The following is a 14,369-nucleotide window of genomic DNA, read 5'->3' as shown; positions in this document are numbered from 1 at the left end:
TCCTCAGGTACAACTCCAATTCAGTACACCTCCTATCAGAAGCTAATTGGCTAACTGTCTAAAAGCTTGGCATAATTTTCTGGAATTTTCCAAGCTGCTTAAAGGCACAGCTAACTTAGTGCATGTAAACTTCTCACCCACTGGAATTGTGATATAGTCAATTAAAAGTGAAACAATCTTTCTTAAACAACTTGCCAAAACTATAGTTTGCTAATATTAGATCTGTTGAGTGGTTAATGACTTCAACCTAAGTGTATGTAAACTTCTGACTTCAACTGTAGAGGAGAAAACAAGTACATTTAATTGAGTAATTAAGTAATTAACTAATTTTCAGGGTTCCCATACCTTTTGAACCAAATAATTTCTATTTCCAGTTGTGGTTACTTGAATTCTATTGATTTATTATAATTTAAATAATTAAAAATATTATTATAAAAATAATTACAACAATAATAGACTAATAAAAATAGTAAGTAATAGCCAATTACATATTTTAGAGCAGAGCATAAAAAAAAAATAAAAAAAAAAAATGTAAAAAAAAAAATAAATCTACCATGAATTTGTACAATTTTTATTTATTTATTTTTATTTCCATTACTTTTCCAGTCCTGGAAATGCAGTTTTTAAAATTCTCTGATATTTCCAGGTTTTTCATTCATATGTTTTTTTTTTTTATATCTCACATTTCTGTTAATTATATGTGGAATTAGTACTGTACAAACAATAATAATATCACTCTGAGTGAGAACGTTTCACAGCACAAAAACTATTGCTCTAACCTGGCAGCCTGCATGATACAGAAGAGTCAGCTCGCTTTAAGAAGAGCCACGATAACTACATTTCCCACAAGCTCCTTCACTGGAGTCTTGTCATCGATCTCCCAATGTGGTGCAGACTTGCAGATCCTTGAGTCAGTATTTTCTTTCTCGACTAACAGTGTTGAAGCCCCCAGCAGAGCTGGAAAAGCAGACAACCACAGAGCCCAGAGCCTGCATTATGCCTGTTGTAATTCACCCACTGCAAAACCTAAAAAACAAAGACAATCAGTATGGAATCAATTCCATGCCACATATATTTGCAAAAATATAAAGTTTTGCAAAAGAAAAAAAGTATTGAGCAAACAATTTTTTTTTTTTGAACAAAAATTAAGTATCACAAATGTAAAATAAAGTATCGAGAGAAAAAAAGAAAGTTTTGCAAACAAAAATAAAGAATTGCAAAATATAAATAAAATATAGCAAAAACCAAGATACAATTAATTGCAAAAATCAATGACTGTTGTAAAAGAAACTAAAGAACTTTTATCCTTTTTTATCTCTGCAACAGATTTTTAGGCAGCAATGATTTTGCCACACATCTTTTTCTTTGCAATGCCTACTAATTATTTTGCAATGCTGAAATATTTTTGCAAATATATGTGGCATGGAATTGATCCCATAAATCAGCACCTCATTTGGTAATATCTCCAAAGTATTCCTCACATTTTATAGTGCAACACACATAAAGAGTTAGTGTGTTTAAAAAAACCTTAACCTCTGTTTCTTGCCTCCTCTAGGTAAAAAAAAGAAAAGAAATTATGGTAAGCTGTTTGTTGCAGACTTTTTAAGGTCTCACTGGACATGGCCCACCCTCTCAACAAAAAGAACAAACCAGTAAATAGAGTTTGAGCAGATTGGCCTTGGATATACTACAAAGTTTTCAGTGTTGTCTTTTATTTGTATGAGAAATCCAAGATACAAACTTTGTTGATAACAAATGAGCTTTGATAATAAACAAGATTTTAGTTACATCTTAAAGTATAGATCAAATTTTCATTTTACATGTTGCCATGGCCGAAAACGAATAAAAATACAAATAAATTACGTTAACAACAGTTTTGGCAATGGGCAGTTCTGTGTAACACACACTACTCTTTGTATGTGGTGTTATTTAGTGGGGAAGTTTAGCTTTTTCAACATCCTTTTTTACTTAAAGGGATAGTTCACCCCAAAATTTAAATTCTCACATCATTTACTCACTCTCATGCTATTACAGATGTGTATGAATTTCTTTCTTCTGCACAACACAAACAAAGATTTTTAGAAAATATCTCACTTCTGCCGGTCCTTACAATGAAAGTGAATGGTGACCAGGCATTTGAAGCTCCAAAAATCTGCGAAAAGGCAGTATAAAAATAATCAGCAATAAAACAAAGTCTTGCATCTTGAGGTCCTTGAATGAGCCAACATTATTGAAGCCCTGCTGCTGAAGTCTTAACTACGCTGGCCAGGCCACATCATATGAATGAAAGACAATCAGATCCCCAAGCAGCTGTTCTATGGAAGACTAGAAAAGGGCCACAGCAAACGCTACAAGGACGACTTGAATAAAGACATCAAGTGGTGCGGTATCACCCAATCAGTGCTGGCCACCGACCAACCAAGATATTGTGCAGTTACCCACACAGCTGTAAAAATGCTAGAGGACCAGCATCGCTCACAACAGCTGGCCTCCCACAACCTACGCCACAAACCTGCTGCTAATCCAGTAGCAGAAAGTGTCTTCCGGTGCCCAACCTGTGCAAAACTCTGGCGATCCAGATTTGGAACTGCAGAGCCACTCAAAAGTCCACAGACGTTAGCACAGAAAAAATCGATGGACTATCATCGCTATAAATCTCCACTTTCACATTTTAAGTGTAAGTGGAGATTTTTTGGTAAAAAAAAGAACTTAAATATTGATCTGTTTCTCACCCACACTTATAATATAGCTTCTGAAGAAATGGATTGAACCACTGGAGTTGTATGGATTACATTTATGCAGCCTTTATGTGTTTTTAGAGCTTCAAAAGGTCTGGTCACCATTCCCTTTCATTGTAAGGACATACAGAGCTGAGATTTCCTTTAAAAATCTTTGTTTATGTTCAAAAGAAGAAAGTCATACACATCTTTAATGGAATGAGGGCGAGTAAATGATGAAAGAATTTTCATTTTTGGGTGAACTATCCCTTTAAAATGACTTTAAAATTGGTGAAAGGCATGCTTATTAAACAAGTATTCTTGTGGTTCTGACTTTTAGAATCTACACCCAACTTTCCCAAAAGTGCCCTTTTTTAACATTAAAGACATGGAGTATTTATTTTTTATTGGCCTCCTGGTTATTTTTAGTTGACATTTTTAGGGAAATATTTAAAGATAGATTGAAATGTAAAGACTGATCTGTTCAAACGATGCAATAGAAAAATCAGTCACCTACATTTATCAATGCAGCCCATTTACAGTTCCAATAAAGGTTGTAGAAAAATTATTCACCATGGATATTTTTAAAGGCATAGATCAGCCAAAATAAAAATTCTGTCATCATTTACCAAACCTGTGTGACGTGGAGCACAAACAATGATGTTAGGCAACATGTTAGCTTTCACTTTTAGTGCATTTTTCCATACAATTAAAGTTAATGGTGACTGACACTAACATTCTGCCTTAGATCTCCTCCTGTGAAAGTCATACTGGTTTGGAATAACCAGTATAACATTATTTACATATTACATTGTCATATTTTGGGTGAATTATCCCTTTAAAACTATGAAAATATAATTTAAAAAAATAGATAACATAGAAATCCATATTCATAGAGCCTAGGGTCTCAGACATACACCACACACTTAAAAGAACATAAATAAGATAACAGACTTTGAGCATTTCTCTGGATCCACAAAAGTTAATATAATCTCAGATTTACACTGAACAAACATTCCTGAAATGCCTTACCCAATCACATGGACAAAGTACTTGATTTTAGTTTTGCAAACAGCGTGTTTCACCCTTGAAATGATTGGGCCAAAGCCAGACTTTAAATTGTGTAGCAACAACCTTCACTAAAGTAAAAATATCGAAGCAGACATGAGAGAGCCAACCAAATAGGAACTTTTGGTCAAAACACATGTTAAGTAGTACAAATGATCCAATGTATTAATCGTTTAATTAATAGAAACTACCATTTTAACATGATTTGCTTCCCCAATATCACCTTTAAAAAGAATATTCCCGGTTAAAAACAAGCTGAGCTCAATCGACAGCATTTGTGGCATAATGTTGATTACCACAACAAATAATTTCAACTCATCCCTCCTTTTCTTAAAAAACAAAAGTCAAAAATCAAGGTTACAGTGAGGCACTTACAATGGACATGAATGGGGACAATATTTGGAGGGTTTAACGGCAGAAATGTGAAGCTTATAATTTTATAAAAGCACTTACATTAATTCCTCTGTTAAAACTCATGTATTATTTGAGCTGTAAAGTTTTTTAAACATTAATTTTAGTTTGTTGATATTACATCATCATGGCAACAAAGTTGTAAAATTGGCTATAGCTTTACACTGAAAAGGGTTAGTAAGCAGTTTTTTAGCACACTACAATCACGTTAACACGCATATTGTTTATGTCTTGTAGCAATAATTTTGAAATAGTGAGTAATTTAACGTTTACGGATTGATCTCCATACACTTCCATTGTAAGTGCCTGTCTGTAATGCAGATTTTTGCTTTTTTTAAAGAAGGGACGAGTCAAAATACATTTTTGTGTTAATCAACATTATGCCACAAATGCTGTCGATTGAGCTTAACTTGTATTGAACCCGGAATATTCCTTTAATGTGTTCTGTGAACAACATTTTAGTTAAACATTCCAGGTGATGATAAAAATAGTCTGTAGAGGAAGCACTACATTACATTTTTTAAAACTTTGTTGTTCTACCAACAAGGTAGAACAACATGGCTATTGTTGTCAAGGACTACATCAAAGAGCCGTTTGATGATAATAATCACCTGATGAAAGAAAAATCTTTACATGAATACAAAGGAAAGATGTAACCAGAAATTCTGGTTTCCTGACAGAAGTTCAGAACAGTGCCCTCGGTGTGGCATCCGTATGCGTCATTTATGTGTTGGGTCTATAATACGAGATATAATCTATTTGACTGCTAAACACTTTTACTACATGTGACATGGGAAAGGAAATAATCAGATATCACTTTAAAATAGTGACTTCACAATGATCGTTGTGCCAATTCTAACAGTTACCCCGTTTCAGTTGCGAACTCCCTCATAGAAACAAGCCTGCGCTTTTTTAAAGGAATAGTTCAATCAAAAATGAAAATTCTGTCAATATTTACTTACCATCATGTTGTTTCAAACCTGTTTGACTTTCTTCCATGGAACACAAATGGAGATAATGGGCACTTTCATTGTATGGAAACAACAAGATGTTAAAGTGAATGTTGACTTGAGGCTGTCAGTCTTTAACATTCTGCCTAACATCTCCTTTTGAGTTCCATGGAAGACAGGAAGTCATATGGGTTTGGAGCAACATGAGGGTGACTAAATGACAGAATTTTCATTTTTGGGTGAACTATTCCTCTTATTCATTTAAGTCAGTCATCCAAAAACTGGCATGATAACTGTTGGTGTACAGGGCATATTCGACTGCTAACCGCTACAATGAAACCACAAACAATTTATCTACATTTTCTCAATATTTGAATCAAGGGAGTAAAAATACTTGAAAAAAAACTACAAAGCCAAAATATTAATTTTTTTCTTGGAAAAAGAAAACAACAACAACACAGAAAAGAGTGAATCAACTCCAGACTGTTGTGGTATTAATGCAAACGGTTTTAAAATGTAACGACAACCCAAAATAACCCAGTAAACAAAGATGTCCTCAGTGAGTCCTTTGGCTTGTTTAAGAGATAACTTAAGCATTAGTGCAGTCTTACATTGACACGGACTCATGTCATAACTCCAATGAGTCCTTCATCGTTCGTTGCATTGCCCTCTGGACTGTCGCAAGCAGTTATGATGCCTAGGCCAAGCTCTGCTAGTTCATCCTGCATGCTTGTTGTCACCATCATTTTGGGCTCCAGGCGATTGCACAGTGTCCTGTAAGAAGGCAAGGGGTAGCCAAGTTCCCTGAGATATTCATATCCTTTAACTCCCACTGTGCAGCGGATTTTTCGGGCTGTCAGTAAAGTGTCATGGGACCACACAGCTCTACGAGAGCGCTTGGCTAATGTTAGTGCACGTATCTGATCCTCATACAGGAACACCTGCAGACCCTTTTCTATTTTGCTCAGTTTGTAAAGACGTTTCTTCATCTCCTCTGCCTGTATAACAAAGAAACAATGAATAAATCTATTGGACAAAATGTTATCTGTACAGCGGCAAGAGAAATTATGTGAAACCATTGGAATTACCTGCATTTATGTAAAAATGGATTCAAATCTGGTCTTATCTTAATATAAGTAACAATAATGAACAAACACAATATGTTTTGACTAATACATATAAATTATTGTAATGTTCTTGTACATATTGAACACATCATTCAAACATTCAGAGTAGGTTAGAAAAACTGTGAACCCCTAGGCTAATGACGTCAACATAAGCTAGTCAGGTGTTGGCAAACCTGGCATCCAATTAATTAAATGAGATTGGTGGTGTGGGTTAGAGCTACATTGACTTTTAAGAAGCACTCCAATATTTAGATTTTGCCATTCACAGGAAGCATCTGCTGACGTGGACCATGCCTAACAAAAAAAAGAGCTCTCCGAAGACCTACAATCAATTGTTGCTTTACATAAAGTTGGAAAAGGGTTACAAAGTTATCTCAAAGAGCTTAGAAATTCATCTGTCCATATTTAGACAAATTGTCTATGAATGGAGACGATTTAATACTGTGGCATCAGTCCCTGGAAGTGGCCGTCCAGCCAAGATGACACAAAGGGCAAACCGCAGATGAGTTAAAAAAGAACCCATAGATTGACAGCTAAAGACTTGAAGGAATCACTGGAATTGTTTGACATCTTGGTTCATAAGTCTACTATACAGAAAACATTAAACAGGCTGTTTCCATGGCAGTACATCAAGAAGAAAGCTGCTGCTTTCCAAATAAAACATTGCTGCACACCTGAAGTTTGCCAAAGACCACCTTAACACTTCACTACTGAGAAAATGTTTTGCGAACTGATGAATCTAAGGTTGAATTTTTGGGGAAGAACATACAGCACTACGTATGGCGTAAGAAGGGCACTGCAGACAAACATGAAATCATAATCCCATTGGTTAAGTACAGTGGAGGAAGCATTATGATTTGGGGCTGCTTTGCTGCCTGAACCGCTTGCCTTGCCATCATCGAGGGAAATATTAATTCACAAGTTTCTCAAGACATCCAATAGTATAATGTCAGGGTGGCTGTGTGCCAGCAGAAGCTCAGTAGAAGTTAGGTGATGCAGCAGGACAATGAGCCTAAACATTGAAGGAAATACAATACAGAATGTCTTTTGGAGTGACCCAGTCAGACCCCAGAAATGTATGCTGTGGAATGACCTCAAGACACATGAACGACACACCAGACATCCTAAGAATATGGCTGAGCTGAAGCAGCTCTGTAAGGAAGAATGGTCCAAAATTTCTTCTGAATGTTGTGCAGGTCTAATCTACAGCTACCAGAAATGCTTGGTTGAGGTTATTGCTGCAAAAGGAGGATTAACCAGTTATTAAATGCAAGGGTTCACTTTTTCCACAGCACTGTGAATGTTTAATGGGATGAGTGTTTGATAAAGACATGAAAGATTATAATTGTTTGTGTGATGTTAGTTTAAGCACATTGTGTTTGTCTATACTTGTGAGTGACTGTGATGATGATGAGATCACATTTTATGACCAATTAATGCAGAAAACCAGCTAATTCAAAAGTGTTCACATACTTTTTCTTGCCACTGTACTTACAGTGAATAATCGGGGGTTATCGGAATAATCTATTGGTGGATATACATGATTCATAATGATAAAACGTGACCTCTCTTTGTAGTCTGATTGTGTGCTGCTGTTGCTGTTCCAGCTTGGTTTTGTAATGCTGGCACAGAGAGCAGGGTCGCTCCTCCTCTGCCCTCAGAACTCCATCCTCTTCTGAGTCCAAAGGGGGCTGTCGCCGAGCATAACCATGGTCCCCCATATTCAAGTCCTTCTCCACTAAATAAACAACATTACATATTTTGTTGTAGTATACAAAGTGACAAGGGCATACCAACATTTAAATATATCTATAAAAAAAATAGGAAATATCAGTTTTAGATTTCAAAATATTCCTTTTACAAACAGATGGTTTGGCCACCACAGACCCCTGGATCTCAACATCAGTAGGCACATTTCCACTTTAGGCACAAATGAGGGCATGCTAGTGAGTGCCAGGGTCAGATGCATTCCCAGTCTCACTTCCGGGGCTTCATCGTGCCTCCTCTGGGCTTCCTCGGGGCCAACAGCCTGCCGATTAACCTTGGGCCAATGAAGGCAAACTGGGGATTGAGGCGGGGTCGATGTCAAAGGTAGAGTTTTGCTGAGTCAGGTCTCGCTTTCCACCAAGCAAAGACCAAAATAAGAAAACAAATGGAAACTTCATTCTCAACCATGTTCATTTCAAGGGCTAGCTAATCTACAGTGTCTGATGCCTCAATTTGAGCTTCTCTCATGATTGTGAAATGGGCGGGGTGGCACTAGGGCCTCTTTTTAAGGGCGGGTTTTAGGGCAACACAGCGGGGCTCTGGCTGACCAGTTGATAGCACTAACTCGCACTGGCCCGATAGTGGAAAAGTGACTATTGAGTCAGTCTGGGATTACATAAAGAGACAGAAGCAATTTAGACAGCCTAAATACACAGAACTGTGTCAAGTTCTCAACTCTATCTGCCAACAATCTTGAAAAGCTGCGCAAAAGTGTACCTAGGAGAATTGGTGCTGTTTTAGAAGTATAGGGTGGTCACATCAAATATTGGTTTAATATTTTTATGTTTACACATAACTTACAAAATAGAACATAAGCAAATCATCATAAGGAGACATTGGTACGAAAAGTGCCACATTACAAAGTTTCACTAGTATCAGAATAGCATTCAAAACAGATTTAATTGCAACAAGAATTTTTACATAATCATATATATGAAATTCGATAATAGATATTACATAAGAATATGTTATGATCTATTAAATCCTAAGGCATTAATTCAAATAATTATAAGCTAAATATATACAAAATCCTAATTTATACAGTACTTTCTATTAGGAGGTGTCTGTCCCAAACTCTTACCCTTAAATTTAAACATATCAAATATACTTAATATTTTTTTCACATTTTTGTTCAATGTTGTTTTGTAAAATATTTTTTACATATCTTTTAAAGGAAGTTATTTTGATTCTATTGATGGCTTAATTATTAAATAATTAAACTTTATTTAAAATGCTGTCCCTCATTTTTATGTAACTACCGAAACAAAATGTTTTAGTCCATTGTTTGAACCTGATTTGAGCCACATCCCTGCATTACTAACCATTAAGTGAGACTGCATCTCTGCCCATCATGGCCATATAGTGTGTAGTTCGATCCCATAATTTTGAAGTAAATGTGCTCTTAAGTCTGAACAATCAGTGTAACATTAAGAATAGTCAATACCGTAACACATTCTCTGCAATTAAATCAACTTTATTTGGTTTTAATTTAAATATTCAGTTATGTAGGTACAGCATTTTAAAACATATTATTTCCTAATAATCATTAGCTAAAATTAGCACAAATTAAAATTAGCTAAAATTGTCACTACCAAAACATATAATAATTTCTAGTAGTGACACGATTACTTTAAGCAGTGACAAAATGTTATCATCAACGGCTCATTTTAATGAAATAACTACAAGCTTTAACAAGCTGCACATACATAAAACATAACATTTAAGGTTAAACCCCCCCCAAAAAAACACATTTTCGAGTTATGCTCAAAATTAGCTAGTTATCACTACCGAAACATATACATAGACATACAATATGATAAAGTGACTATAATGATGTGATTATTTCAGTAGTGACAGAATGTTATTTTCAACTATTAATTTAAAGTAAACTTTGAATAAGCTTTGATCAGATACATACATAAATACATTATTTTAGATTTAAACCATAAATTGCAGAGAATATATGTTTTGGTAATGACATTCTTAAAGTTAAACACTAATTTTTCAGACTTTGGAGCACATTTACTTCAAAATGATGGGATCTGACTACTCAACATATAGCCATGATGGACAGCGATGCAGTCTCACTTCCTGGTTGATGCAGGATCTGTTTGTTTTGTTATTGACTTTTTGTAGGATAAATTTGTGAACAAAGTGCTCAGAAAGTCAGACAGCTAAGGGTTAATACTAATATTATGGTTGAGCTTTTTAAATTTGTTTTTAAATGAAACCACTTGATTTATTATTTTTAACTATTTTTCATGTGCATGGAAAACAAGCTGTATGACCAAGCAGTCCTTAACTTCAATGATAATTCAAAAGTAGTGTTTGTCCTTCCAAATACGGATGATAGAAACGATTGTTAGGTCTTAAATGTTTTATGATAAATAAAATGGAGAGAATTATTAGTGTTTGTAATATTTTCAACATAAATCTTTTTTTTTTTTTTTAAGATTAAGCAAAATATTTTAGGGACTATGACAACTTATCAAACAAAATGTCAAATGCCACTGCTGAAACAGTGAAGTCACTACATTAACACCTGGTGTTATTTCATAAATAAAGGAAAATTGACAATGACATGTCTTTTATGATAATGACTGATTATAAATATATGTAGTTTAATGAATTATTAACTCTCAAATCAGTATCATGAAGTGTATGTATTTTACAGAGAAAATTTGAATCTAGATGTTTAGTAAACGTATAAATTGAACTTTATTACTTTGGCTATAAAAATATTTTCGAAATATTCAGAAAAATTATGTTTAGAGGGGGAATGGAAACAAATTATTATCAGATAAATATAATCCTTTTTATTTTGGTGTATTTCTATGTTTTGGTAGTGGCATATATTGTAAAAAAATAAAAATAAAAAATAAAATAAAAAATAAATTCCATACAATTCTGAAAATATACTCCATATTTGTACATAAGATATGGTACATTCTATATGTGGACAAAGTTTTGTGGAAAAAAACATCTTTGAGTTTGTACCAATTTGGTAGAATGGTCCAATAAAGTTTGGAATAATGTACAGATTTTGCTGTTTCAGAAGGAAATTGCTACTTTAATTCACCAAAGTGGCAACTGATCACAAAGTATAGTCAGGACATTACAGATGTAAAAAAAACAGCAACATCACTATATGAAAAAAGTAATTTTTATCAAATCTAAACAGACCCTATATCCAGCAGCCATCACTCCAACACATTATCCTTGAGTAATCATGCTAAATTGATAATTTAGTACTAGAAATGAACTTGTCATTATATCAAACACAGTGAAACGAAGCTTAAAATTGTCTTTGTTTTTCTTTTTGTGTTGCCACAGTATGCGATAGACTTGCATGTCTTATTAGGTAAAAATAAAATGGAAAAAACAGCTCTCTCTATAAACTCGTCAGTGAATCATTGTTTTGAGGATTGAAGGCTATACAATGCTTGAAATTGCCAAAAAAACTGAAGATTTCATACAAAAGTGTACACTACAGTCTTCAAAGACAAAGGACAACTGGCTCTTACAAGGACAGAAAGAGATGTTGAAGGCCAGATGTCCAACTAAGCAAGAGGATAAGTACATCAGAGTCTCTAGTTTGAGAAATAAACACCTCACATGTCTTCAGCTGACAGCTTCATTGAATTCTACCCGCTCAACACCAGTTTCATGTACAATAGTATAGAGAAGACTCAGGGGTGCAGGTCTTATGGGAAGAATTGTAAAGAAAAATCCACTTTTAAACAGAAAAACAAAAAGAAAAGTTTAGAGTTGGCAAAGAAACACATACATTGGACAACAGATAATTGGAAAAGAGTGTTATGGATCTTAACCCCATTGAGCATTTGTGGGATCAGCTAGACTGTAAGGTGCGAGAGAACTGCCCGACAAGAAGGCCACATCTATGGCAAATGCTACAGGAAGTGTGAGGTGAAATGTCAATGGAGTATCTGGACAAACTGACAGCTAGAATGCCAAGGATCGGCAAAGCCGTCATTGCTGCACGTGGAGGATTTTTGGATGAGAAACCTTTGAAGTAGTTTAAGAAGTTCTGATTTTTTTTTTTCTCAAATTGTAATAGTCATTTTCATGTTATTAATGTCCTGACTATACATTGTGATCAGTTGAATGCCACTTTGGTGACCAAGATTTCATAAGAGCAAAATCTGTACATTATTCCAAACCTTTGGCTGACTGTGTGCGTGTGTGTATGTATTTATATATTTCTATATTTTTTAAAGCAATATCACAAGAGCAAGAGTGTGATATGGCCCTACATCTGCACTGCTGTTATTAGGCCGAGGCAATCTAGGTAATCACAGCAGTGCTGATTTAGGGCCATATAGCACTATTGCGAGTGTGATATTGCTTATATACAACAGTTCAATGAAAAGGTAATTTTTTTTAAAAATTAGGAAAAACTAAATAGGGTCATAAAAAACACATTTGTGCATGGAAATACATTATTACATGGCGAAAAATGCCACATCAGAAATAGTATCAAGGCTTGTGCTGTTTCTAACAAGTTATTGGATAAACAAGGATGGATGTGAGTGTGTGAGTGAGAGAGACACACACACACACACACACACACACACAGAGTGTGTGCGATCACCTGTTGCCACAAACAAGCAGAGATGCAGTCAGCTTTATGAAGATCAGCTTTCTCAGTGGAAATGTAGGCATCCAAGCAGGGGTATTTCTCCCTATTTCGCAGAAGTAGGTGCACAAGAGTCTTTCACTATAGAAACCGCAATGTCCACCACCATTTTAAACAGTGCATCCTCTCCAATGTGGAAAGAGGTAAGCGCCTTCCGTTTGTGTAATTAACCAGTCTGTTGTGTCTCTCAGCTGTGATGAGCCATAATGTCTAAGTTGTTTGTTTAAAGCTATTTCCTAGCTTAAGTAGTGTTGTAGTAATACCAGCAATCATGAGTACTGTATTTAATCACTGGCTGATGCGGATTCACTTCACGTCTCCTAACTGGCTCATATTACACATACAAATTATTTTACCACCACCTGCTGGCTAACAAATATCATGTTAAAAAAATATACATGTAAAAACGACAAACAGTAGCTCTTAACACATCTGCACTGCTCTTACACTTTAGTTAAGAATGGCATGAACACAAGCAGAGTGATACACACAGTGTAGTGTTGGAGTGCTGATGGCGTCAGACCATCAGTGCTCATGGAACATCTCTCGTCCAATCAGATTCGAGGACCGTAACTAACTGTTGTATGTATTATACACACAAATATAAAATTATGTCAAATTAATAAACTGACATAATTTTATATATATACTGATTGTCTTACAGATACTTTCTTGCCAAAAGAAGTTTGTAAAAATAAACGTATAAATTGTTATTTGTTTTGACTTCTTGAGCTTTTAAATTTGTGTTCAGTCAGATGGTCTTAATAACTTTACCTGGCTCATTTTTGACGGGAAATACTATTTGTGGGGTGACATGAGAGGGGGGGTCAGGAACATTGAAAAGTGTGGGTATAGCATTGGGTTTGAGTTTTCTTCCCCCTGCTGGTGATCTCGCAATCTCCTCAAACTGGCTCTCCTCAAAATGGTCCTGCAAGTAATTTAAAGATTTATGATTAGGAAATATACAGGTAAATAAAGATTATTTCACGAGGGTGGCATAAATATTTTAATTCGCACAATATAAAACACTGCACGAAACTTTCAACGCCTTGTATACTCATTGTTTTCACTTGCCTGGCACAGTCTGGAGCAGGGGGTTGGTTCGAAATCACGCCGACAGTTTACAAGCCACTTTCTCATGCGCACGGGGTCTTTCGGAAAGCGAAAGAGCTGTTTTCCAATAGTTGTAGAGTTCGAGCAGTTGGGAGCAGAGCATCCACCCATTTTTAAAAACACTCGCCAAAGGTGTAATTTATCATCGAGACTAAACAACGATGACACGTCGCTGTCTGCTAGCATAAGGTTTAGCAGGTGTATTGTAAAGAAAATAAACTTTCCACTTCAGAAAAATAGATAATAGTATCTTAAGCATACGTAAACAATGACTTTACAGGCTGTCTCTTTTATGCATTGAGTGTAAAATGCAATAACTTAAGACGAATATATTTTTCTAGTTAGTGAAATGCAGTTTGTTTGAGCCAAAATGGCGTCTGTAACTTCTACGGGCGAATGTAATGACGTACCGTGTGAGCGCTGACTTCTGATTTGCCTGTGTAAAATTCGCTCAGATTTGGTGGCTATAAATGACTAAATAGTTATGCCTGCAAAGCATGCTTATATTGTGAAAACATTATGTATAATTTAGTGGTTAGTCGTTTGTTTGTCATGTTAT

The 14,369-nt window shown here is 35.3% G+C and overlaps 1 protein-coding gene across 1 annotated transcript; it reads right to left on the bottom strand.

Moving 5' to 3' along the window:
- Nucleotides 1–1,715: 1,715 nt before the first annotated feature.
- Nucleotides 1,716–14,156, bottom strand: si:ch73-382f3.1 (uncharacterized protein LOC100151273 homolog). The gene is made up of 4 exons (XM_052133838.1): nucleotides 13,772–14,156; nucleotides 13,472–13,625; nucleotides 7,839–8,011; nucleotides 1,716–6,144 (listed from the first exon to the last, which is right to left on the bottom strand). The coding sequence occupies exons 1-4, from the start codon at nucleotides 13,994–13,996 to the stop codon at nucleotides 5,770–5,772; spliced, it is 927 nt and encodes a 308-aa protein (XP_051989798.1). The 5' UTR covers nucleotides 13,997–14,156; the 3' UTR covers nucleotides 1,716–5,769.
- Nucleotides 14,157–14,369: the final 213 nt, after the last annotated feature.

Source organism: Xyrauchen texanus, chromosome 9, assembly GCF_025860055.1.
Source record: "Xyrauchen texanus isolate HMW12.3.18 chromosome 9, RBS_HiC_50CHRs, whole genome shotgun sequence".
Lineage (NCBI taxonomy): Eukaryota > Metazoa > Chordata > Actinopteri > Cypriniformes > Catostomidae > Xyrauchen > Xyrauchen texanus.
The sequence above is the reverse complement of the archived record's forward strand: the minus strand, read 5'-3'. Positions and strand labels throughout refer to the sequence as shown.

What these genes read in the sequence shown, in the direction of transcription:
- si:ch73-382f3.1 (XM_052133838.1), bottom strand. Translation starts at nt 13,996, where the DNA reads ATGCTAGCAGACAGCGACGTGTCATCGTTGTTTAGTCTCGATGATAAA. An exon ending in TCCCGTCAAAAATGAGCCAG is followed by an intron (nt 8,012 to 13,471) that starts GTAAAGTTATTA and finishes TTGTTTATTTAG; the next exon opens with TGGAGAAGGACTTGAATATG. An exon ending in CAATCAGACTACAAAGAGAG is followed by an intron (nt 6,145 to 7,838) that starts GTCACGTTTTAT and finishes TTTGTTATACAG; the next exon opens with GCAGAGGAGATGAAGAAACG.